Raw genomic sequence first — 25,830 nt, forward strand, 5'->3', positions numbered from 1 at the left:
ACCTTTAGCTGCCTGCTAACTTGAATGTGGATAAATAATTGAATCATGTTGCTTTTCTTGACTTTCCAAATGTAATCGGACAAAATTGATCCCATTTAAATGTTGAAATAAGTCATTTTGTTGGGGTTGTTTGACCCTTCAAAACAATCCCTGTTTTACAGCCACAACGGTGACGACAGGGAAGCCTACGGCGGAGCCCGTGACCTAAGTGGCCGGTAGTTTTATCATGATTGTAACTGCCAGAAGATTCAGAATGAACTACAGCACCTTAGTTTTAAAGAGCAAATATACCACCAACTCCAGCACCTGTCCTGCAAATTGAGAACTCTTCTTGTCGTGTATTAGCATTTTTGAGTTTATGGTGAGGCTTCATGGTTGAGGTTGCAGCAGCACTGAGAACAACAACCCTTTGCGGTTGATGGTGCCGCTAAAGGGAGAAAGAGACTCGAAGTGCTTTCAGTTTTGGATGCAGTATTTCCAAATAACTTGCTTTCTTACAAGCCAAGTTTCTTTTCCTGCAGCGTGCACACTGTTTCCCATTCTGAAGGAACATGTTAGTAAGTTTGTGCGCAGAAGGAAGGTTGTGGCGCGGATGGGCAGGTAAAGGAAATTTCCTTCACTTTTTTTGGAAGAAATGTGTTGTATAACATTATTTTAACACAATACCAATCTGTATCAGTCGAGCCAGTATTGGCTTGTATATTCTGTTGGAAAATGCATCAGTATAGCTTAAAAATATGCCATCACACCCAACTCTTATAGCAATGTATCAGCTGGCATTTTGGACAATTCTGGGCATCGCTGGTTACAATGAACCTACAGAGGATCCTCACCCTACTCTGCTGCTCGCTTCAGATTTGTAGCGACTAAATTTCAGCTCATTGTTTCGACTCTCCCAGCTGCAAACGTGTGCTTCACTCTTACTGCTCTCAAAGTGTCATTTTCATCCACAACAGGCAGCTGTTTTCAGAGGAAAAGCTCTTAACACTACCCTCTTAACACCAAATGGCAAACAGACACAGTTAGCTGGTGGAACATTTAGCTGGAAGAAAGCGAGATATTTCCGTGCAGAGCTTAAAGACACAAACTCTTTCCTGCAGTGAAATACTTTGCTTTAAGTAGGCGTTAAATGTAGTGTATAAAAACATGTAATTTTCTGTTTTCTATAAATTTGTCCTTTGGTGTCAGCCAGTTAAAAAGGTTTAGAAAGTATTGACAATAGACATCGTTAACACGCTCTTGACCCTCTTCCGTTTTCTGTCGTCTAAGTCAGAGTTCACATGTGGTAGAAGATGCATCATTTTTTGGTTTCCATGTCATATACGCTCCAAGTGGGCGTCTTGACACTCTTTTTCTATCAAAATCACTGGCAGTTGATGGCTTTCTTAAGAGCTGTGTGAGAAATAGGCCATCTGACCTCAGCTGCTTTTAGAAATGTTTCGATCGTCTCATTTTTCCCATTCCACATTGAGAGCTGAAGTCTTCTCCGGCTGCAGGCCCGGAGAAAGGGATGTGCATTTGTTTCCTGCCAATGAAAACGGCTCCCCACCCTTCCTGCTTGAGTCATGTCACATAGACTCCATCGACAGACGGACTGACCTAATCTTTTCTATGAGTTTTTCATTCTGACATAACTAGAGGATAAACTAGTCCGCAGATGCTTCAGTACCTTTATTATGCTACGTACTGCCATTGTGCAGGAGGAAGTAAAACACATTGTTCATTCTAAAAATACCCATGAAGATGTTTTTAAGGTCTTGGCACTTGGGAAGTCGTTTCATAATCATGCTCTTTCCTGTTTTCTTCTTCAAGGACCTAATTGGCATATTAGCAATTCAGAGCGCTTTGGTGTCTGCTTTCGGTCGGTTGAATAGTAAAAAAATCTGCCACTGTGGCACAGCTGAGTCTTAAAACAGAGAGCTGGCTGGTTAGTCAGAGCAGCTTCCCGCAAACTCCACGGTGGAGAATTTGGAGCCAGCGCGTGAGATGGCCTGATCGCGTCTCCTTGGTAACCACACAGTGGGATGCCAAATGCCGGGTTGGAAGAGAAGAGTGTGAATCAAGAAGCTGGGAAGGATGAATTCTGCGAGGAAAGTAGAGAATCTTCATGAAAGAGACAGCAAGAATGAAGACAAACACCTCTCAGACAGCCGGCCTCCACGTTGTTTTCATTCCTCAGCTGTCAGCGAGAGCAGTTGGTGTCATTAGACGGAGTGTTGCCGACCCAGGACAGGACACTGACAAGCCTGGCCGCTTCCTGCTTCCTGTCAAAGCATGGCTGCAGGGGAAACGGCAGGGCTGCTTTGGGAGGATAAGGCCTCAGGCAGGAAGCGTGAAGCGGAGACAACCTCCAGTCAGTCATGCTTAGTCACTTCAACCTCCAATTTCCTCAGAGGCTTTGACCTTCTGGGCATGACTGGGTGGGTGGTTGGCGGGGGGGGGGGGTAGGTTGTGTGGTTTTATGACCTACTGGTCACATCTTTTTGTTGTTGTTTCCTTGAGGAGATTTTTCCGTCTAAACACAGGAATAAGAACTTGCTTATAAATTCAGTTTGCACAAGTGTCACACCTTTTACCCTCCATGAGCATTATCACGTTGATTAAGTGGACTGCGTGGTGAGTAACTTCTCTTTAGGTCACCCAACTGCATTTGATCAGGGATTTGTTCGATCACTCAACCACTGAGAAAACTACTGAAATCACATGACAATAGAATACCAAGGACCTCCTCCTCCTCTGCTAGCATGCTAGCTGACTGGCGGCCAGCCGTCTGGTGGGGGTCTGGAGCTCCACAATACACCAGAGAGGAGACAAGTGCCTTTGGTTACAGCCAGCTGCCACAATAAACTGAGTGATAACTTGAGTTTTAGCAGTTTGAAGCCAACCCAACAAGTATATATGCACAGAAAGTGATCAACGGCGGGACGAATGTGTTTTTTACGAATCAATCCCGTTGAAAGACATAAATCCAACCACCCCACTAACAAAATACCGCCCACACAGACTGTGATTGACATTTCTTGATTTCAGATGTGAATATTTAAACCAGATGAAATGGCTGATCGTTTATTTTTGAACTTTTAAGGTCATTAATCGACTCCCATGATGACTTTTGGAAAAAATATGATTTTACTGGCCGCCAGCCTTTACTTGACCCTTGATCTCGCTGGCTTCCTCCTTGACCGACTTTCTACTTAAAAGCATTCTGATGCTCACATCGACTTTCACAGCCCAAATGTTGTTTTTTTTTAGGAGGGATGTTTCTCGAGGGAAGACCATGAAATATACTTTGCTTCCTTTTCTCAGCAGCACTTAATAAATAGTCCATATGCATCACACTAACTGTTGAGGTGGATAGACGAGCGGCCGCAGATGTTTTGGCATTGTCACACTCCTTAATCCCCCCGGGGCGAGAGGAAGCTTGCCATTGGTTAGAGGCAGATAAAAACAATCCTTTGACTTTATTCAGTAGTAGTCGGCCTTTTAGCGAGCAGCATTTGGATGCATTCTTGCTGTTGCCAAGGGTTTGCTAAGACAGTGTGCCAAGACAGAGCTGCTCCATTTATTCGTTTTCTCGTCTTTGAAAAGCTGATATAAGAAGTCCATCTCGGCGCGTTACATCCACCGCGTATACCATGATAATAGAGCTGCCTGGTGTAATCAAAATCAAAGATTAAATATGAATATGTAAAGGATTGTTTAGAGTAAACCTGAATATGTAATTAAGAGCAGAGACATAGAGGATTATGGGGTGACCCTTGGGTGGCGGCGGCGCCAGCTGCTCTCAACATGAGCACCAGCAAAGGTCAATCTGCTTGCGCGGCCTGTTTTGTGTTCTTCATCCTAATCAGCACAGCAACACTACAACCCCTGAATTATCACAAATTTGCTGTGAAGCTGCACACCCAATGACGGAGGAGGGTGGAGCTTGGTGTGTCGCAACACGGTTGCCCTTAAGGAGGAGACACGGGTGTTTAATGACTTGAATGTCTTGGGTGTTACAGCAGAGACCAAATCTACAGCTTTTGCAGTAGAAAGTGCCTCTATGTTTGGACGAAGTCTGGTTGAAAACAAGTCGTGCGTTTTGAATATTTTTATTAGTTTATTAATCGCATCTTCTTCAAGCGTGTGATGCTGAATGTACAATGTCAAAACTGCAAATTGGACAGTGCGTCACAATCACTACACTTAATTTGAAGACTAAAATCTTCTATTAAATGTCACTTTTTTGTGACAAAAAAGTACCATATTACATCATTGTTGATTATTTTCTCCTATCATGGTGTCAGGATTACTACAGTTCTACCCCTACACCCGTATATAAGCCAAAAAAAAGTCTATGATTTTATTGAAGGTATTTTTGATCCCCACGGAAATCACACCACTATCATTTTAGTCAAAAAGATGTAAAAATGAACATTGGACCCTACATTGAAACATCTGCTGTTGGTTTTGCCCGTAAAACACGCATACCTGTGACAAGACAATATTCTTGTTTTAAAATGTTAATTGTTGTGTGACAACACTTTTACTATTATGCCATTCTGTGTCATCTCTAGGTAATTATTGTTAGCATTTTTTTTTTTGCGAGGAACCTTTCTTACAGCAAGGACCAACACTAAAGGGATACAAAAAGCCATTTCATGATTTGAATTGCTGCGATCTCGATAATTCTTTTTTTTGTGTGTGAGAAGAAGAGTTGTGCTCAATGAGGGTAATTGTATGCCGGCATCTGTATCACTCCAGAGCCCAGTATAGTATTGTTTGTCCGGGGAACTCCTTACTCCTTCTAAATGATAACGACGTAACGAGATTACTCTGGGGTCTGGAGCTCATCTCTTTGCGACACTTATCTTCCAAAGTCTCACATTATGATTTAGCAAAGGCTTCGATCATGATGTCAATTCAGAGCTCGCCAAAAAAAAAAAGAAAAAAAAAAGAAGTAGTACAACAACAAACAACCAACAACGACTTCGCAAAATTCGTCTAGGCTAGTCCGGACCAAAGCAGATCTAGCTTTTCAAAGCTGCTCAGACACACCTACACTGATACCAACACTTGTTCCCCCCCCTCTAAACAGCCCTGAAAGAGTTCCGACAGGGGTGGGTTCCTGTGGTGGAGCACCACCTGCAGCAAGACCCCCTTACTCATGTTATCTGAGAACAAGGATTATGGGAGAACTCTGAAAGTTTCATATTGGTTTTCGTTATCGATAATTTCATACACAGAGACCATATTGCCCGAGTTAATGGCGCTATACGAGTATGAAACAGTGACAGACAAAGGGTTGAGTAAATGAGCCAGTGGGGGAAGGTACTGGGCTGCAGAGGGATCAAAGGGCTCGGGCCCTGGCAGAAAAGACCCTCTGGCAACAAACTGCTGCTGCTATAATTGGAGAAGAGCCATGTAAAACTGTCCAGGGGAGGCCAAGGACGGCTTAATTATGTTGTGAAATTTAATTAGCCTACTGTTGTGTGTGTGTTTCTGCTCTTAACCAACTGACCTTGATGTAATGGTGCTTTGCTGGTGTTTATCAGCTATTATGAGCGAACATGGCAGTTATGCTGGCTTTCCCTATGGTTACAGTGGGCTGCCTGGTAAATGTTCGGACTGTCGGAATACATTATGGTGAAAACCACTGATACTGGCTCAGTAATGAGTCGTTGATAATTAGGAACTAATCATGTGTTTCCTAATTGTGTTAGCTTTCATTGCTAAACGAAGTCCTACAGACTGATGGCATTCAGGACGACAGGCGATTTTCATACCATCGTTGTGTTGGAACTCTTTCCATGTAAAAGCAAACGAAAAGGTCAAGTAGCACTTAACAATGTAGTCCTCTCAATAAAGGAAAGGCTGTTGTTTAGCACGCCACTTGTTCTTTCCATCAACGTATGCGCGTTTGCACGTATAAATGTGCGTTTGCACGTATAAATGTGCGTTTGCAAGTATCGATACGCGCTTGCAAGTATCGATGCGCGCTTGCAAGTATCGATGCGCGTTTGCAAGTATCGATGCGCGCTTGCAAGTATCGATGCGCGTTTGCAAGTATCGATGCGCGTTTGCAAGTATCAAATTAGAAAAGGGTGATGGGCATGAAAACATTTAAAAGTTTCCAAGTGCTTGATGTGTTGTTTTTTGTTTCCTTGTGCAAAAAAAGGAGGGAATGCTTAGAATGGGAGATGGAAACCCCCTTTCTTGAATAAGCTCTGACGTAACAAATCTTTCAATCAAATGACTGACCAACTGATCCCGCAGCAAGTGTGTCCCCAATTATTCCTAAACTTAGTTTTTAATCTCTGGACATCATACAACCTGGGAGATACCAGCTGGCACGACAGCACAATGACAGCGTGCCCAATAGAAAGTAATTTTCCTCTTCCACCGCTTGTTCCACAGCCACACGCGATGTCGCCAATACTGCCAACATCATGGCATCATTATGGTCCAAACCAGTGTACAAAAACGCACCTGATCACATTTCTTTCTGCTTAAGATTTCACTCGCCAATTAATCGAAAACACAGCTAATAACAAGCAGAAAAAAAACCCTGTGAAGACCTGATAAGGATCACAAATGATGAAAAAAAAAGAGAAAAAGTTTCATAATGTTAGCGAGAAAACTGAAGGAAGATGAAAACAAAGCTGAAAATAAAAATGGCGGCTAAAACAACAAAATGTTAAAAACATAGTGATTAAAAGCTCTGGGGAAGTGAAGGAGAAGGCTGTAGAAGCTGGAAGGCCGTTTCACAGTGGAGCATTTCTCTTCATCCAGGATCGGAAGAAGCCTCCCTAATGAAGTGTGTTTAATCAGGCCACAAATCAAACACGCCAGCACTCTGGCAGTTTCTTCACCGCTTCAGCCCGCTGCAGCTTCCTCTACAGCTCCGTAGATCAAACAAATGAAGTGTCGCTCATTCATTTCTGTATGAATGAATGACGAGGAATGTTTGAATGTGCCGTAACTTCCATGTTTTCTCTGGCAACGGGTGAGTTCGGCGATAACCAGCCACGTGACGGGTTTGGTCTCGTCTGCTGAGGATGTTAGCGATGATGAATTTTCCTTGTGTGTAGTTGTTTTTTTGTTTTTTTTCCAAGGTTACGCTGGCACGCCTTTATACAGTTTTCTCATACAGTATACATGTATTAAATGAGAATTCATACTGCCTGTGTTTCTTCATTATTTTAATTACTTTGGATGTGGAACTCTTTAGAATTCCTCAAGGAAGAGACTCAGAAAGGTCGCAGTGTTTATTCTTCATCGTGAATGATAAATAGCAGGAAAACTCCATACACCACCGGCCTGTTTGAGAACACAAGGGCTTCGCTGCAGCAGGCAGCACTGTTGAAATAATGATTTATGCCACATTCAGGTCAACCGCTTTATCGCGAGCTCTCTGTCTACGCTAGCTTCATAGAGGATTTATGCTTTGAATTACATTGCAAATATTGTTGTTTTTATGCTATAAATCCTTCAGGTTCGCTGTACCACTAGATGAAGGAAAAAAAAAAGGGGCTGTCTTGCGATGGGAATATTTCCGGTTTTCATAAAGGATGAAACCACTTCAAATGCATCCTCTGTCTCCCCTCAGGCGTTGGACCAAGACCGAACCTCCCTGCAGAAGGTGAAGAAGTCAGTCAAGGCCATCTACAGTTCAGGACAAGGTGAGAGGGACTTTTATCTAAAAGCCTGTTCATGCTTCAGCCTAGTGCTCACAACTCCTTCCAGAAGAAATCCCCGGAGGAAAGCCCAGGATTTCTTTAAATATATCTAATAAAAATGAGGTCTGGAAAATTTCCTTTTGTGGGACAGATGGTGTTTGTGGAGGCCGTCCCAGAAACCAACACCTGAGTTTGTTTTGCTCGTTGCTGTGACAGAGAACCAGCAGGAATTTTCCACTTCTTAGAGACGCCTCCTCCCTTTAAATTGACAGTTTCAAATGTTTGTCCCACAAAAAAAAAAAAAAAAAAGATTTATTCTCCACACAAAAGACATTTTACCTTCTCCTTCACGTTGTGATGTGCTGAGTTAGAAATGGCAGTTCTCTCGGGAAAAGCAACGAGGATGGCAGATGTGTTTCGGGTTTATCTGGTAACAGTTCTTAGTCAGCTTGACTAGATTCAGCATTTCGTGACGGTGACACAAATACTGATCTCAGAATAGAGGGAGTGTATCTTTGTCATGGCTGTGGCCAGGATTTTAGGGACTCGTGACGCTGAGGTCACAAAAGGCCGCACAAATCCTCCCTCACACTGAAAAGCTTTATTCACTCAATTAACGCTTTCAGTTTCAGCAAATTTCTTTTTAAGCATGAAAATTTTAATGTTTTTGTCACATTTTTGCAGGAATACTTAATTTTTTTTAGATATCCCATCCATCCATTTTCTATACCACTTCTCCGTTAAGGGTCGCTGGGGGGTGGAGCCTATCCCAGCTGACATTGGGTGAGAGGCGGGGTTCACCATGGACGGGTCACCAGTCTGTCGCAGGACCATCAGGAGCAATTAGGGTTTCAGTGTCTTGCTCAAGGACACTTGGACACGGTCACCAGGGGGAAGTGAGGATCGAACCAGCGACCCTTCGGTTGCTAGATGGCCACTCTATCTCTGAGCCATGCTGCCCCTTCTTTTTTAAATATATATATATTTCTTTTAATCTAAATGTCCTGAAGGTGGAGGTTAAAAGTGAAGGAATTAGCCCGTAAAAGAACCAAAATGTGAAGGTTCTGGGGTTTTAGGGACATAGTGGCGGGTGGTTTTAAGAGTTTTCTTCTAGCACCCCCATAAAATATCTAAAATATTGCCCCTTTTAGGCAGAGTTAGCATCTAATCAGTTTAATCTACAGGCAAATCAACATAGTCCCCCCACACATCTATTAATTAGGGCCTGAGCCTGAAGGTACTTTATTATTATATCTACAGTATTATGTTTGCTCGGCAGAGCAACACATTAGCAGCACTAAAAACACTGAAAACACACACTAAACAGTGTCCCAGCCCCCCCAACACCCATGAGGCAGCTGGTTTTTACCTGTGTTTTCTGTCTGTATAAACCCTTTTATAGATTATGACTGCTTTAAGGTGCAATTTCTACCTAAAGAACTTAGTACCTCAGAGGTGACAGTGTTGCAGTGAGGGCTCCATACCTCTACTTCTTAGGGCTCCAGAAGTAATTAGCGTCTTGTGACCACGTAAGTCTCAACTGAACCAGAGTTCAGCAACCATAACCAAATAGCAACTCTGAAATTTTTTATTTTTTTTTTAATGCCAGCAGTGCAGAAATTGGGATGATGCCAGAGTTGCGGTGTGTTTCATAATGTCACACCGTGATGTCCAGACCAGCCAACTTACAGAAAAATGTCTCAGTCAAACTTTTACAGTCACAAACAAAAGCCTAAGAGACTATGGGCGTTGGTTGGAATGTAAATCAACTGGTACACTGAGAGTTTCACCCTTAGATCTAGCAAGAAGTTTGCATTTCCTTTTTAGTAACTTTCTGTGAAAAAGGAAACTCAACTTATTCAGGTCAGCTACAAATTGTACCTTTTAGTGTCAATATGTTGGCATTGTCATTGCGAAAGTGTTACCATGCTGAGGTGGCCTAGTAAAGCCCGAGCAAATGTTTTATAAAACCCTTTCAACAATTCCTCCCAGAACCTAGAGGACCTGACCTCCGTGTTCTGAACAGTATTTACAGCCTGACTGGTCTGTCTTTGCACGTTAAGAACACTCATCCAGGATGATGAATGTTCAAAATGGCTGCTGCAGGAATACGCTCCACAGTGGTGCTTGTTTCACCTGACCTCCCTCTCACGATCCCTCCCGAGATCACCACCCCCCAACCCCCCAACCCCCCACCCCCGGCTCATCTCCACCTCTGATTTAACGACAAGCACAGATGGGTGCTGGCTGTTTGAACGACGGCTCCCGCTGTGTTTCGCAGACCCTGACCACCGCACATCTTGCTCCGCTGAAATTTACCATGTATGAAGATGAATCACTGTATTCAAACATATAAAAGTCTCTTTGGAATGGCTCGGATCAACAGTCATGGGTTAAAGTCACATGTGTCTCTTATTAAATGGCTTGTGATGAAGGGAATTTCCATTGTGGGATCTGTTAAGTATTTCCGTCACATCTTTGTTATTGTGGACATTACAAGGAGGATTTACAAACCTTTTTAGTCCAGGTGTTTGTCTCTGTTGCTGTGGAGAACAAAGCCGGGTGTATGACTGTAATATACTAATTCTCTTCAACCTCCTGTTCACTTTTCTCATGACTTAACTTTTGCAGTACAGATGTTGGAATTTGTTACAGATCTAAACATTCCGTGAGCTCATGGTTGGATTAACTTTACAATATTGTGTTTTACACTTCTTTTTTTTTTAACAAAAATTAAATTATCAGTGGAAGGAAAAAGATTAACGAATTCTTGACTATGTTTTAACTAAGTCTTTTTTTTGTGTGTACTATTTGTGCTGAATGAATGGGTCCGTATCACATGTTCCAGCCACTCTCATTATGTTTCAACAACCCAAAATTCTAAATACATTTTTTTTAAACGGCTTTGTCTGTAAAACATTAAGAAACAACTACAATTATGACATCCTTTCAGAGAACAAAAAAAAAGAAGAAGAAGAAGAAGAAAACAAGCTAGCTTCTACTTTTTATTCTGAAAAGATTTCTTTGGGGGAGAACACAAAACCGTTTTTTATTTTAACCAAAAAAAAGTAAAAGTTGATATGTTAAAATATAAATGAACACAATTCTTAAATTAAAGAAAAATAAATAAAACAGGCACTACAGGGAAAATTTAGCGAGGATGTAGCTGCTAGCATTAGCCTGCGTTAGCCAGTGTTGCTGTTAGTCAGGCTTGCTACGTGAATGTTGGGGTTAGGGTTTTCTACTAATGTTCTCCCCCCCCCCCAATCTTGATGGTTACTGCTGTTGTAATTACTTATTTGTGTGTAGCAATACTCAAGCTATCCATGCTTCAATAAGCTTCCCTTTTTTTCACTCTTAGTCCTCCAATGCTCTCTGGTACCAACATGTTTCTGAAAAAGTACAATAGATACCCGTAATAGCAGCTATGGACGTGCAATGCTTCATGTGAATCACATTTTTTTTAAAGATTTTTTCGCTTGTTATCTGTGTGCTCTATATGCTAATGCTAATCATTAGCCCGAGTTCAGGGCAGGTCGGCTGACCACAAGTCAGTCATTCTTTCCTTTTTCTCTCTCTCTCCAACAGACCATGTTCAAAATGAAGAGAACTATGCGCAGGCTCTGGACAAATTTGGCAGCAACTTTATTAGCCGGGACAACCCTGACCTGGGAACTGCCTTCGTCAAGTTCTCCTCCCTAACTAAGGAGCTGTCTGCCCTCCTGAAGAACCTGGTGAGTCCGAGAACACTCACACTGACTTTAAACTAAATGACCTGAACTGGTGCTCTGAGTTTGTGGAGAATTATCCATTAAAATTCTCCAGAGATTATTGGTTTTGTCTTCACTTGTGTAATTGGTTTAAAGTCAGGATTAGGATTACTGTAGGCTAAAGGTTGGGTTTGGTATGTGGGGAAGAAGGCCAAGAAGTTATGGATAAATATCCAGTAATAGTCAAGGCTTGCCCCTGAAACGTGTTCTTCAATCTATAATCTTGTGCTTAAGCGTATAAAATTCACCCACACAGTTGGAGCAGTCATCGCAGCCAGACGGTGTAGCGTTGTTGGCTACCGGCGGCAATATCTACCTCCTAGCCATGTATATTTCTTCCAGACGAGGCTCTTATCTGCACGCTGTGGATTTCCCCTGGCGTTTCTGTTGAATAATGTGTCCTGTTTGAAACCACTCTGAGTGATTGCTGGAAGAAGAGCAAGTCTCTCTCTCTCTCTCTCTCTCTCTCTCTCTCTCTCTCTCTCTCTCTCTCTCTCTCTCTCTCTCTCCCCCCCTCTTCCTGTGTGGCTGGCCGCGAGATTAGACTCCATAAATACACATGGCAGCACCACCGGCAGCTGTGGGTGTATGTACTGCCCATGCGGCGACCTTCTTAAGTCGCCCACCTGTCAGCACAACCTGCGTGTTGCAGGAACACTACAATTACCTTTTCCTGTTCTTCTCTTTATATCTCATCTTTTGTCTTCGCCAGTTCTTTATCGAGTGTATATTTCAATATTTCCGCCTCGGGGGCTGCTGGCGTGTGCGTGCGCTTCAAATGAGTATTGACGCCTGTCCTGGATGTTGTTACATGTGTTATTGGGTTAAATGTATGGAGAGACATATTTCCCTGATGGCATCTTTTTTTTTTTCACTGTGTATCCTACAAAAGCACGCAAAACAGACAGTTTCAAGGATGGTCTGTTAGAGAGCGGTGGAAGATTGATTTTGACATTGGCCATATGCTGGACAGGCACTTAAGAAACACATTAGCCCCCATTAAGTGTTGTTTACTTCCCTGGCCGCTGCTGTGTGTGTCTGTGGACTTGGCTAATAACAACAGGGACTTAAATGCTTAGTAGTGTTGTAAATGACCTTGCTGATCCTAATGGTTAGAGCAGCTGAGTATAGCTGTGGCAACCTGGGATTCTGGCAAGCTTTTGCTAATTCTTCAATAGACTAACTTGCACTTCTGCTTGTCTTTTCTTCTTCTTCCTCTTCTTTTTTTTTTTTAAATATTGTTTTCGCTGATTCCTCCCTTAAGTCAGCAGCCTTAGATAAAGGATACGGCCGGTATTTTCTTATCAACAAATTCCTTAAAAAAGAACAAAAACAACAATGGAGGAGATTTTCATTTAAAGCTTAATAGCTTCCCTTACTCCTCTGTGTTACTCAGCACATTCATTCTCACCGAAGGAACTTGCATTGAAGGGTGTTTTGACTCGAGCCGTATCAGCTAGGCAGCTGTTCTCAGCCAGCAAGACCTCTGATAACCTCGCTGCACTAGACGAGTAGCAATCCATAAATCTGCATCAGTGCATCCACTAAAGGGCAAAGGATCCTGATGCATCGGTTTGATGCATAAAACACTTGAATAGTCGAGGCTACCATAACTGCTCTCTCCAATGATTACCTGTGAACATTATTTATGCGCTAAAAAGTTGTTTAAGTCAGGTAGATTTTCTCTATTTAGGGCCACATTACCTCAAAAGCGATTCCATGACACTTTCCAAATGTGGGCAGGTCAGAGACAGGACAGTCCTCCTGACTGAGCGCACGGCTCCAAAAAACTGCCTTTTAACAGGAAGTGACGTCGTAGCAGACACGGCTGTTGGCATTTACAGACGAATGTCCACGCTATCTTTTGTTGGCTCCTTCAAAAGTTCCTCATAGCCAACAATTTCATATCGAGTTCAGAGCTCAAAATCTGAATTATTGATGAATTTTGAATAAAAAAAAAAATCATGTTTGGTTGCACTTATCAGTGCAGGAGATAGCTTCACAGTAAAACTAGATTATTATTACACACTGCACCGTGTGAGCTGCACGGTGGTGCAGTGGTTCACACCTTCGCCTCACAGCAAGAAGGTTCTGGCTTTGAGCCCCGGCTCCAGCACGAGATCTTTCTGTGTGGAGTCTCCATGTTCTCCCTGTTCCTGTGTGGGTTCTCTCTGGTACTCCAGCTTCCTCCCACAGTCCAAAGACATCAAGAGGGGACGAGGCTGATTGATACTCTAAATTGACTGTAGGTGTGACTGTGAGTGTGAATGGTTGTCTGTCTCTATGTGTTGGCCCTGTGATGGACTGGTGACCTGTCCAGGGTGAACCCTGCCTCTCACCTGAAGGCTGCTGGGATAGACTCTACCCCCCCGCAACCCTTAACAGGATAAGAAGTAGAAAATGGATGGATGGATGGATGGATGGACTGCACCGTGCACAAATGCTAATTTGCATTTCTTTTCTTTTTTTTACAAGTTCACATATATTTTGTTTGAAAACACGCAACTGCAGTCATTATGGAGACTATTATATTATAGAATATAATATCTACAATCACACAACTCAACTTGTCAATATTGGGCCTCCTGATGGTTCTGTGGCCCCTAATAATTTAATGCTACTTATATAATAAGCACAAATATATAGTCTCATCAATTCTTTATGTCAGGAACTCCTTGATGAAGTTTCTTTACATTTGGCACAAATGTTCACTGGAATTAAAGGATCAACTGGAAAGATTTCCGCGGTCAAAGGTCAAGGTCATCGTCACCTCAGGTGATCACGATATCTGTCTCATTCTCAGTAACGCCATGTCTCTGGAGCACCTTGAGAGAGCTCCTTTCTAATTCGGCTTAAACGTCTGCTGGGATTGAAGAATGAACTCAAAAAATGTTGTTGATGAAAGCTCAAGGTCTCTTTTGCTGCGATGTTTATGCTACATGTTTATCACTGTTGTTAACGTGATATCTTAGGGGAGGGAATTTCTTCAAATTTGGCAAAAATGTCCACTGGGATTAGAGGAAGGACTCACAAATGAACTGAAAAGAGTTTAAGAACTAAAGTCAAGGTCACTGTGCCAGGCACATATCGCAGAGGCATAGAACTGCAATGCAGTAGTTTTAGGTTGTGGGGGGGGGGCTATGTTCAGATGCAGACTCAAACTAAATTTCTGTCTGCATGTTAAATGTAATGACTTTTACTGAGTTTGTGTTTTTGGATAACAAAGCAGGTCCACGCAAGCGAGAAATAAGCTGCATCAGAGACAGGAAATGCAAGCGCTTGGTAGAAAGATTCCAGTGATTTCCTAAAAGTATAACTTTTCACTCCCACACTTGGTGTTTTTAACTATGTTTGTCATGACAGATGCCACATCATAACTGCCTGTGTTCCTTTCTGCCCGTCTCTGTGTCCCCTTTTAGCTCCAGAGCCTGAGCCACAATGTGATCTTCACCCTGGACTCGCTGCTCAAGGGAGATTTAAAGGGTGTAAAAGGGGTAAGATTTACTGTAAAGCAGTTTCTCTTCCTGTCCTTCTTCTCCCTCAACCCTCTCTCCCTCTCTCTCTCTCTCTCTCTCTCTCTCTCTCTCTCCACCCCCTCCTGCCCCTCCCATGGCTCGACTCAGCAGTGGGGCAGGGGAAGTAGATGCCTCGTCAGCACATCTCGCTATTCATCTCTCAACTTGTGCATGTTGAGTGAGAGACAAGAGACCAGACAGATGGAGGGGGGGGGGGGGGTTGTTTAAAACTCTATTTAAAAGATCGCTGTGTAAATCTTGCAGAAATAAACACTGTCTTTGTATTGGGCTTGAGGCGAGTGGCGAGGAACTGGGTCATGAACCCTTCATGGTGTTGGCACAAGAAGGGGCGTGGTCACTCGCTCTCTGTCCAGGGCATAAATCGAGAGTGAAGAGAGGCATTTGCTGGGCCTCTGGTAGCCATCCAACTCTGCAAATAACTCTGTCCTCATTGTGACCTCTTTGTAGTGTGCTGATGCCTGTTCTCCTGTGTTTCTGCAGGACATCAAGAAGCCCTTTGACAAAGCATGGAAGGACTATGAAGCCAAGTTGTAAGTAGATAATTAAAGCGCATATTTTCGCCATCTAGCTCATTATACGGAACGGAATCACGCATCAGACACTGATCATGTGTGGCAACATTGTTTCCTCAGGTCGAGTAATTGCATGAATTACTAGACGGGGAGGATCTAGTCCTCACAGAGGGAAATTTATTTTTAGAATTCATCTTCAAATGCATGGCAGCAGGGAACAGCAGTATACCAGAATAATATAAATTAAAGTAGGAATGAGTCACGTTCCCTCGTCTCAAAGTTAGTGAGGTTTGTTGAACTTTTTTTTAAGGTTAAATGCCTGAAATAAGGTCTATGGTAAACACTGGCTTAAGATATGTTCATGTTTTATTCTACAGCATATAATACGTCTGTATAATACATCCATAACCGCACATGTGAAATTCGATGTGTTAACAAGCAGTTCCTGAAAAGTGGCTAACGAAACTGTAAAGGTTGTAGTTGACATGATATCAAAAACAGAAAAAGCACAATGCTAACTCAGACCTATGAATCCAATCCCACCATGACGAGCTTCTGACATTTACATATGCATTGATTTAGAAATCCTAAAAGTGGTGTTAATTAGTGCAGATTATGCTGTATCATATGAGAAAGTCTTCATGAAAATTTTTATTTACTGCAACAATCCAAAATTCCATTGGCTTTTGGATTAAAGGATCCCATGAGGATGCTAACTTCTGGGTCAGCCTACAAAAACACATCATCTCTGTCGCACTCAAAAAAAAAAAAAGAGTATAAATTCAGTTTCTTAAAAACAGATGAATGCAAGCATAGCTTGTTAGCTTAGCTGCTAACAACAAACAAGATTTGTTTGACTTTCGGTCAGAATTTTTTTTCAGAATAAAGCTCTTAAATTCAGCTCTGACAAAACCATAGCAGTACAAAGCATTGCTACTTTTATTTTGAAGCAAGATCACTGCTCAGGAAGTGATTATTTTTTCGTCGACAACCGATCCACAAGACAGACAAAATAAATAAATAAGTAAAAGAAAAAAGTTCCCTCATTCAAAACAGCGAGGGTCCTGAAGCAGGGTCATTACGGACCCTCCAGGAGTCTCACATAAAAGAGAAAAGAAGTGCATCCATTAACTGTTCTCTCCTCTGTGTCAGTACAAAAATAGAGAAGGAGAAACGGGAGCACGCCAAGCAGCATGGGATGATCCGTACTGAGATCACCGGAGCTGAGATCGCTGAGGAGATGGAAAAGGAGCGTCGCCTGTTCCAGCTCCAGATGTGTGAGGTGGGTATCGCAGTGAAACTACAAGACATTTTTGGAATTGTTTGGGGTCTGACAAGAAACCTCAGAGTCTCCGACGGAGGATTTTGGTTGCATGTCATCCCCACATCTCCTTCCTGCCTTCTTGCTACTGCTGATTAGTAAAGAAAATTATTCTCAAAAAAAAGAAAAAAAAAAAGTTTAATCCGGCTCAAAATTTGCTGCAGCTCAATTTAAATCCGAAACCGTCAGATACTCGTAATCAAACAAATGGGAGATCTTTTTTTTTTTTTTTTAATTATGTGAATTTTAATGAGTTATTCACCTCATAATGGAGAGTAAATACGAAGATCTTTGGCATGCTATTTTCTAGAATTTTGTCTCATTGTTTGACAAAACCCTGTGCAGTGTTTTCACACCTGACAACCTGTCAAAACCTCATCTTCTTGTAAGCTGCTGTACCCCCCCGCCAACTGGAGCTATTTTGGGTCTGGACACCCACTCGTTTTTGAAAACTTATGGTATTGTACATGAAGGCTACTTCAATTGTTCTGTTCAAATAAGATTCTAAGCTTCAGTCGATTATTTTTTTTTCTCTCAGATGATTTTGATCGTTAATAGAGAACCTGTAACGTTTCACATTTAGGGCAACAGCGTGCGTTTGCTGTGCTCTCAGATCAGATCACACCTCTGACATACAGATGTTTCACTGTTCCTGTAAACTTGTTTGCTTTGGAACGTCTTGTGACACTGTCTTTGTGCTCAAAGGCTGCGCTTAAAGAAATCTGACAGTGAGAATTAAGTGTAAAACAAATGTGAGCTCGGTATGTGCCCAAGAGAATTCAGAACAAACTGTGAGAGCTCGGTCTGCGTTTGCCAAACACCTCTCTAGTGGTGGGTGGTGACGCCTACGCCTCGCTCCCTGTTTTATCCTTTTAGGATTTGTTACTCAAATTACATAATGGGCCGATGGCTGTTGCACTGCTGTTGCTTGTGTGAATTATTCACTACAAAACGTGCTACCGTCCTTTTATTTATTTATTTATTTTTGCTCCACCCTGCTGATCTTCCCACTGTGACACTAAAATACTTCTTTGCCAACGTGTTGCACCTCCGTTCAACCTTTTTGTTGTCGTTTTTGGTCGTGTTTGTCCATCAGCAGGATTATTAAAAACTGTGAGGCTGGTTTTCGCCACATTTGGTGGAAATGTTTTATATAAGTTTGGGCAAAACCTGGTAGCAACAGGGTGCAATGTTTTCTTCACATTGTGGGGGGTGTAACATAAGATTAGACATATAGCAAAGAGCACAAACCATAGATGGAGGATGCTAGTTTGGGTACTTGCAACAAACTAGCAACAGAATTCTTTGACCTCCTGTCAGACTTTTTCTTTCTGAAATAGGCTGTCAACTACAAATAGGCCCATATAGACGGTATGGAATCATTAATTAGTCTGCAACTCAACCAATAATCAATTAGCTCCGTGATCCTGCTAGCATTAGCATGTCAACAAAAAAGCAGAGAAGACAGGACACAAATGAAGGCACGAGTAGAGAGAAGAGGTTATTTTATGTTATATGTTACGTTGTTACAACAGGAGAAGGAAGAGGAAGTGTGTAAAAACACAGCACATGGAACAAAAGATTGATAGTGAGGTTCGCTTAGCTTAGCTACTAACAACAAGCTAACAACAGAGTCGCTGGAATTCCTATGAGAATTTTTTTTTTTTTAGAATAAGGCTATTAGATCCAGTTCACGTGAAACTATAATCATAAAGTGTTGCTACTTTTATTTAGAAGGCAAGATCACGTCTCTGGATTTTTTCCTCTCTTTTTTTCTTAAGTAAGTTTTTTTTGTCTTTGATCCAGACAGAAACATCAGAGCATGTCGATCGTCTATGGTTTTATCCACAAATCGTCTTATTCCGATGCTATTGATTCACTATATCACACAAACTGAAACAGTTAGTTAAAGTATTAAACATTTTTCACTCAAAAGTATGAAAGCTTCTCAAACCAAGTTGCGTATCAGTTTTGGCCTCATGAAAGAAGCACTATTAGTAATGCGATGTGAGATTACGTATGATTGCGGATTCAATCTGTACCACCCACGGTTTTAACCTAGTTTAGTCTGACATACCGGATATATGAATCTATAGTGTGCTCCAGTATATCCATTAAGGATATAACAGAATAATCACAAACTCCAGAGATTTCCTGAATCACAACTGCTGCACTAATGTCAGTGGGGCAGTTGCTGCCCTGAGTTGTGTGTTCCTCCCACTTAACCTCGTTTCTCTCTGTTGCGTGTTTTCTTCACTCTCATGGATGCCCTCTCTTTATATTACTCCATCACCAGATTACCGAGTCCTCTCACCCTTTTCATCCTACACTACCAGTGAAGGAGTACGGAAAGGCAGGGCTCAGCAGGCTGCATTATTCTCTCCTGGCACGGCAGCAGCGCGAGCGACACTGCTCATGCACACAAAAGAGTCCAAACACGCACATTGCTGCGGCAAAACATTGGAGCCACAGAAGGCTCAGACAAAATGTGGATAATCTCCCGTCCAGCAAGCACTGTCAGGGAGACAAAAGCACAACACACTGATGTGCATGCACCAACACACACGCGCACGCACGCACACACACACATGCAATCATGCGTGTACTTGCACATGATAGGAAGTAAATTGAAATCGTAAGATTGCGTCAGATGCTTCAGAAAGCCATTGTGCAAGAGATTAAATTTTAGCTGAAAGTGGTCTTTAGCTGTGACTTTTAAATCTCTCCGGATTGACATACTGTGGGATTAGCTCAGATTATCTTTTATACATTTGTTCATTGGAAGTCATTTGTTGTGAATCCTCAGACACCTAGAGCATACAATCAGCAAAGCACTTCCTCTCGAGGCTCGTCTCTTCTTTTATATAATGCTAATAAAATATTACTCATCATCCTTTTGAAACTTTATTTAGATCAAGGCGGCGCGATGTTCTGCTCTGGCACAAGGCGTTTTCCACTGTTTACCAGTCTGCTCCCCACTCCCACAGTGTCAAGGCTGTATTGGCTCTTACATCAAAGGCTTTGGAAATCATATGTGCACTCAGATGAGATTATCATAATGTAATGTGTTCTTTTAGTCGGTGTCCACGGTGAAACAGCTCACCGCATCTCGCTGCCATGCTGTACCTCATTAAAAGCAAAAAAAAAAAAAAAAAGGAACCTGAACCCTGCACCTCTCTTTACTTTGCAGTACCTGATCAAAGTAAACGAGATCAAGACCAAGAAAGGAGTGGACCTTCTCCAGAACCTGATTAAGTATTACCACGCACAGTGCAAGTAAGTACTGCAGTAATCCCCTAACTTGAATGTGTGAGGTGGCTGCGTCACTCAGAAATGTGTGTGTGTGTGTGTGTGTGTGTGTGTGTGTGTGTGTGTGTGTGTGTGTGTGTGTGTGTGTGTGTGTGTGTGTGTGTGTAAATATATATATATATATATATATCTTAAATATGTAGCAGTTGTCATACAGATACGGTGTGACAGCTCTGGGGTTTGGTAGGTAAATAAACAGCTGCTTCACTACTTCCTGTGACAGAATGACAAATATTCTCTAGCCGGGTAGCCGGGTCCTGTCATAACACCGGGGCAAAGCAATATACTTCCCCCATTAATCTGTGCAACCTGATGTGGAGAGAAATTGTAGTCGTGATGGATTAGAGGCTTAAAGGCCCTGGATTGAGAGCGAATGCACACATCCGAGTAAGAAGGAAACGATTATATTCACCAAAGGAGGAAGTAGGGTCATGAAAGAAGTTTGGGTATTTGTCAGCCTCAAAGGATGACTGATCTTCTCCTCATCAGTTGAGATGTAGGAAATGTGAAACACTGATGCGCATGAAGGGCATGAGGCTCAAAAATATCCCGACAGAAATCACTGTAAAGGTTTGAATCAAAATGAAAGTAAAACAGGGGACCTGATTTGTCAGCAGTTAACCACAGCTCAAGTGCATCGGTCGGGGGCTGGCAGTGAAAACTGCATCATATCTTAAAAGTTTTTCAATTTGTGGAAGAACTCGGGGTGGCGCCAGATCATATGGTCCGCGATATATCGCTGTGAACCTTCACCTCCAGATGTTTTCATGTTCTGTATTCACGTGTCTATTTCCCGCTGTAGAGTTTGGTTTATGAAACTAATTCAAATTCATTTTTAGTATGTATTTGGGTTCCCCACCCCCCCCACCCCCCCAAATTTCTGTTCACTACATTTCAAGGGAGAAACCCCCCCCAGAAACTTCAGCCCTCTTTTTCTCTAGCAATGAGATAACTCTTTCATGGAAAAAGAAATCTAGTAATAAATGACATTCATTCTAATTTCAGTGTCGCTTAGCATTTGATGATGAAGGATAAAGTCTTACTTTTGTGAATGGATGTTTGTCTTCCCAAGACTGTAAACCGATGTGATTCATTTTCACATCGCCATTTATATTTCTACTGCAAAAACATCACAAAATATTGCAATAGAGTTATAAATCTGTGTTGCCTTCCTGTGGAGAGACTCAGACTCTGAACCCTGCTGAGATCTAAACCTTCTTTTCTCAGGCTTTCATCAGTGCTACTGCAGGAAACAGCAACTTTCATTGAGCAAATAATTTTTTCTCATGACTTACAACTTTGGGGGCGGGGGGGGGGGGGGCAACATGAGAAATGACATGATCTGTCAAGAAAAGCTATCAGTGCCGTATCATGTTGTTGTACTTCCTGTGTTTTGATTGTATTACATCTGCATCATCACTGGCCCACTTTCAAAATGGATTAGAACCGGACTCTTGCGTGTTGTCATGTAACTTAGAATCCTGAACCATCTCCATATGTCCCTGGCAACCGCGCAAGCCAAATCAAATGAGCTGTTGCTTCCCTCCTCGAGCGGCAAACCACCGTTAATCAGCCTGGCGAGTTGACAATGATGTTACTTGTGTGGCATCTTCAGGGCAACACCATAAAAACAAACAGCAAAGACGTAGCAGAGAAAGTGATGAAAGGAGCAAAGCAGAGGTATGTTCCAAGAAGAGAGCGAGGTCATTAGTGGTGATTTGCGGCCGCAGCACTAAATAGAGGTGTGTACCGCTGACAGATTTGTAATGGATTTCAGGATGTGCTAAGCACTCGTACAAATCTGCAGTGGACACGGCCAGACATGATTTCTGTGCCAAGAGCCAAAGGGCGCCAGAACAAGTCAGGCTATACATTAAACATAAACTGCACCAAAATCTCCCCACACTCCTCCTTCTGTTTGACCTTCATAATAGCCAGAACGTTGCACCGGCTGACATTTGCAAAAGTAGTAATTCTCGTAAATGACTCGGCGGGTGTCACTTTGATTGCAATGAATATTAACATCAGTGAAATCAAATGTGTTCTGCAGTTTCTTCCAGGATGGCTTGAAGACAGCAGATAAGCTGAAGCAGTACATTGAGAAGCTGGCAGCTGATCTCTACAATGTAAATATTTACCTCCTCATTCACACGTTCCATCCCTTTCTTTTTCTGCAGAATCAGCTGACATTCTGAACGTGTGACGTACGCGCATGCCGATGAGTTATTTTTATCTTTTAGAGTTTTGTTCTTATCTCATATTAAACAACTGTTGTTCCTCCTCCTGAAGTAGAATTTTAATCAGGATATAAAAATTCCACTGGCCATTTTAGACGTAAAACTCTCGGAAAACACCCAGAGAAGCTTCTGAAATCGTGGTAAATATCTTCCCTAAAACCTGAGGGTTTTCTGAAAAATAGATAAAATTATGAACGTCAGCTAAAACCTAGTTTCTCATCCTCTTTAGCAGACAGAGACATAACTTAGAAACCAAAACAAGATCCGGCGTCTCCGTAACATAACTTGACTTTGCTCTACTCTTAATTGTATTTTTATTGTAAATAAATAACCTGAACTGGCATGGGCGTCACACCAGGTCTTAAAAGTAGAACAACCCTCGTTGCATCATGTCTTAAATTGGGTAAATGAGGAGTTGAACTACTTCCAGCAACAGTCACGATCTCCTGGAAAACTCTTAAATGTGAAACTCCGTCGTGGGATTTAGCAGTTATCCTTTAGACTTCCCCTTCCATTTGCTGGTTATAGCTTCACAGCCCGATTAGCAACTTAAGCTGCGCGAATGCAGCTGGAGTTGTAGGAAATCAAAATTTTGCTTACACATGAAGCCCCTTTCACATTCAAATGTTTACAGAGACGAATGCTCTGAAATTGGCTGCTAGTGTGAGAAACGGCTTGTAAATGTCAGAGTAATTCAAACATGTCCCAAAGAAGGTGGGCGTGTAGACACAAATCGTATTGATTGTTACTTTCAGACTTGTCAGATGCTGTTATTCAAGGTTTCCACACGGGGCTTTTTATTAGTGCAATAAATGCTCCGTATGAACAGAGATTGTCATTGTTTGTTCACTCTTGCATTTCTCCGTCAGATCAAACAAACTCAGGATGAGGAGAAGAAGCAGCTGACGGCCCTGCGGGATCTGATCAAGTCCTCCCTCCAGCTGGACCAGAAGGAGGTAGGCTGGTCACATCTGGTTACAAATTGAAAACTTTTACCAGGTGACGTGTTTTTTTTGTTGTTGTTTTTTTTATTAACCAAGCTGCACTAAACACAGCCATGGCAGACCTGGTTCAGTCCCGTCAGCCTTGAATCCCAATACCGAGGCTGATGATTTGACCCGTATCCTCCTGCTACTCTGGCCTCTACTAGGTTTGGAGCTTGTCTCCTGCAGCACAGAGCGAGTGCCCAGTGCTGTACCATGCTGGTAGCCAGTGTGTGGTAGGCTTTGCTGGTGACCAGTGTTGTGCCTCACTGGCTGCTCAGTGGAGAGCCACTCACTGTCCGACTTAATACCACGTCACATACAGACGCTTAAAATGCTGCCAAGTCTGGCTTTGATCAATCAACACAGGCTGCTGTGGCTGTACGTGGGTTTTCACCATCGCCCCGGTTCACTTAGTCACTCTGGTGTTTTGCATGGTTTTTAACAATCTCACGCTAATTCACACTTCCTGTAGCTTCTGGATAACAGCACCCACAGTAAGCACTAGTTCTAGCAAGTAAACACGAACCAGAATGTGGTTTCAGTAGGTGCCCAGGCAGGCGACACACTCTTTCACAGCCACCGCCTGCACCTGGGCTGGATCTTTCACACCTCTCCCCTCTATCTCCCCCCCCCCCTCCTCTGCCTTCTGCTTGTCTGGAATCAAGTCTAGAAGAGTAAGTGCTGATGCATGTTGAGCATGCCAGTCTGTTCTGCTTGATGTTAGAGTGGATTGGCCCTTTAGAGGTTTTCCAGCATGCTTTGTAGACTCTTTGATTTATTTTTTTTCTGGTAGCACTCCCAGTTTGACAATAGAGTCTCACTTTGAAGTGTTGAGGATTGCTCCGTGTGTGTGTGTGTGTGTGTGTGTGTGTGTGTGTGTGTGTGTGTGCTGCATGTCTGCGAGGAGCTCCCCTGTTTTTTCCATGTGTTTAATTTGTGTGTGTGTGTGTGTGTATGTGTGTGTGTGTGTGTGTGTGTGTGTGTGTGTGTGTGTGTGTGTGTGTGTGTGTGTGTGTCAGGACTCACAGAGTAAGCAGGGTGGCTACAGCATGCACCAGCTGCAAGGAAACAAGGAGTTTGGCAGTGAGAAGAAAGGCTACCTGCTGAAGAAGAGCGATGGGTAAGCTGCTGCGAACACAGCTGTTATTTGAAAACCAAAGTTCATGCTGTGATCAGAAATCTGAAAGCAGCCCCCAGTAGTGCAGTGGTTTACTACACCGCCTACCAACACAGGGGTCACCGGTTCGAATCCTTATATCACCCCAGCTTGGATGAACAGCCGTACAGACACAATCAACAGTGTCTGCAATTAAGAAACCTGGTTAGGGTGTGAGTCCTGGTCGATGCACCAGCGCCGACTCTGGTAGGCTGAGGGGAGGTGAACGGGGGAGAAATGCTGTGCCATATCTCCCCCAGTGAAGCTCCTCTGACTGGGCTCGCTCAGAAGTAGGGTGATATTAGTGACGTATACACACACACACACACAAAAAGGTAAAAGGTAATGTGATTTGAAGATGGCAGCAGATACTTGCATGTCAAGATCGACTTCTCGCTTGGTTAATATTAACTCACTTTATTGCTATGGTAATGTATCAAACCGCATAATTTGTCAGTCACCTTCAGTACGTATTCACATTTTGACAAGGATTTCTTGATTTTTTGAAAATTTTCCTCAAATGGAATGGTCATGGCAGAGTAATAGAAATTTATTGGTATAGAGCCTGCAGTGTAGCATTTATGATCGGTGTTTAAGAGACACAGATAAAAAAGCATGACATCCCCTTCACTAATGTACCCCCCCCCCCCGTCTCTCATAGGCTGAGGAAGGTGTGGCAGAGGAGGCAGTGCTCAGTGAAGGGGGGTATCCTCACCATCTCACATGCCACAGTGAGTAGAGGATAAACACACACACACACACATACACACACACACACACACATGCTCATACGTACTCCCTGACCCCCACGAGTGGCAGCGCGGATGAAAGTGAGAACATCATGTGGGGAGGCTGTGCTGGGCTTTCTCAATCTGGAGGCTAGCAGAGTGGAATTGACATAGATTGGTTGCCACGGCAACCTTGTCTCCACCCCCCCACCCCCCCGCCTGCTGTGCCTGGGTGACTCATCTCACAAGGACTGTGAGCATACTGTATATGCTGGCGCTTCTATAGCGCCATCTCTGCAGTAGTGTGTTGCTTTCTTTCTGGTGCACCGCAGGAATCTGAAATTCTAAATGACATTTTGTTACACGGTTATTGAGTTATAACCTTCTGGGGCAAAAAGATGGAGAGCTCCTGGACTCATGGTTTTGTTTTTTTTGCATAACCAGTCGCTTTAGATAATTGTTGCAGAGAAATGACATCATCAGGTTTCTCAGTAAATCTAACTGGAGACTTCAAGATGTGAGGAAATGTTGTTTTTGGATTTAGGCCAAGTACTTGGAATGAAATTCTTTGTACTAACCCAATTATCTACACTTTAAAGACCACCATTTAATTA

General features: G+C 42.7%; 1 protein-coding gene across 7 annotated transcripts in view; it reads left to right on the forward strand.

The window, feature by feature from the left end:
• Positions 1-25,830, forward strand: part of asap1b (ArfGAP with SH3 domain, ankyrin repeat and PH domain 1b) — a 63,443-nt gene that overhangs the window by 13,857 nt on the left and 23,756 nt on the right. For all 7 annotated transcript variants that reach the window (XM_086192128.1, XM_086192129.1, XM_086192130.1 and 4 more), the window contains 10 exons: positions 7,592-7,664; positions 11,250-11,395; positions 14,851-14,925; positions 15,448-15,497; positions 16,632-16,761; positions 19,991-20,076; positions 22,160-22,235; positions 23,216-23,302; positions 24,352-24,452; positions 25,150-25,219. In XM_086192128.1, coding sequence (XP_086048254.1) covers positions 7,592-7,664; positions 11,250-11,395; positions 14,851-14,925; positions 15,448-15,497; positions 16,632-16,761; positions 19,991-20,076; positions 22,160-22,235; positions 23,216-23,302; positions 24,352-24,452; positions 25,150-25,219 — 894 coding nt within the window. The remainder of the gene's footprint in view (positions 1-7,591; positions 7,665-11,249; positions 11,396-14,850; positions 14,926-15,447; positions 15,498-16,631; positions 16,762-19,990; positions 20,077-22,159; positions 22,236-23,215; positions 23,303-24,351; positions 24,453-25,149; positions 25,220-25,830) is intronic.

The sequence above is a fragment of the Aulostomus chinensis genome, chromosome 21 (genome assembly GCF_037954235.1).
Source record: "Aulostomus chinensis isolate RoL2024-O1b breed Wild chromosome 21, RoL_Achi_v1.0, whole genome shotgun sequence".
Classification (NCBI taxonomy): Eukaryota; Metazoa; Chordata; class Actinopteri; order Syngnathiformes; family Aulostomidae; genus Aulostomus; species Aulostomus chinensis.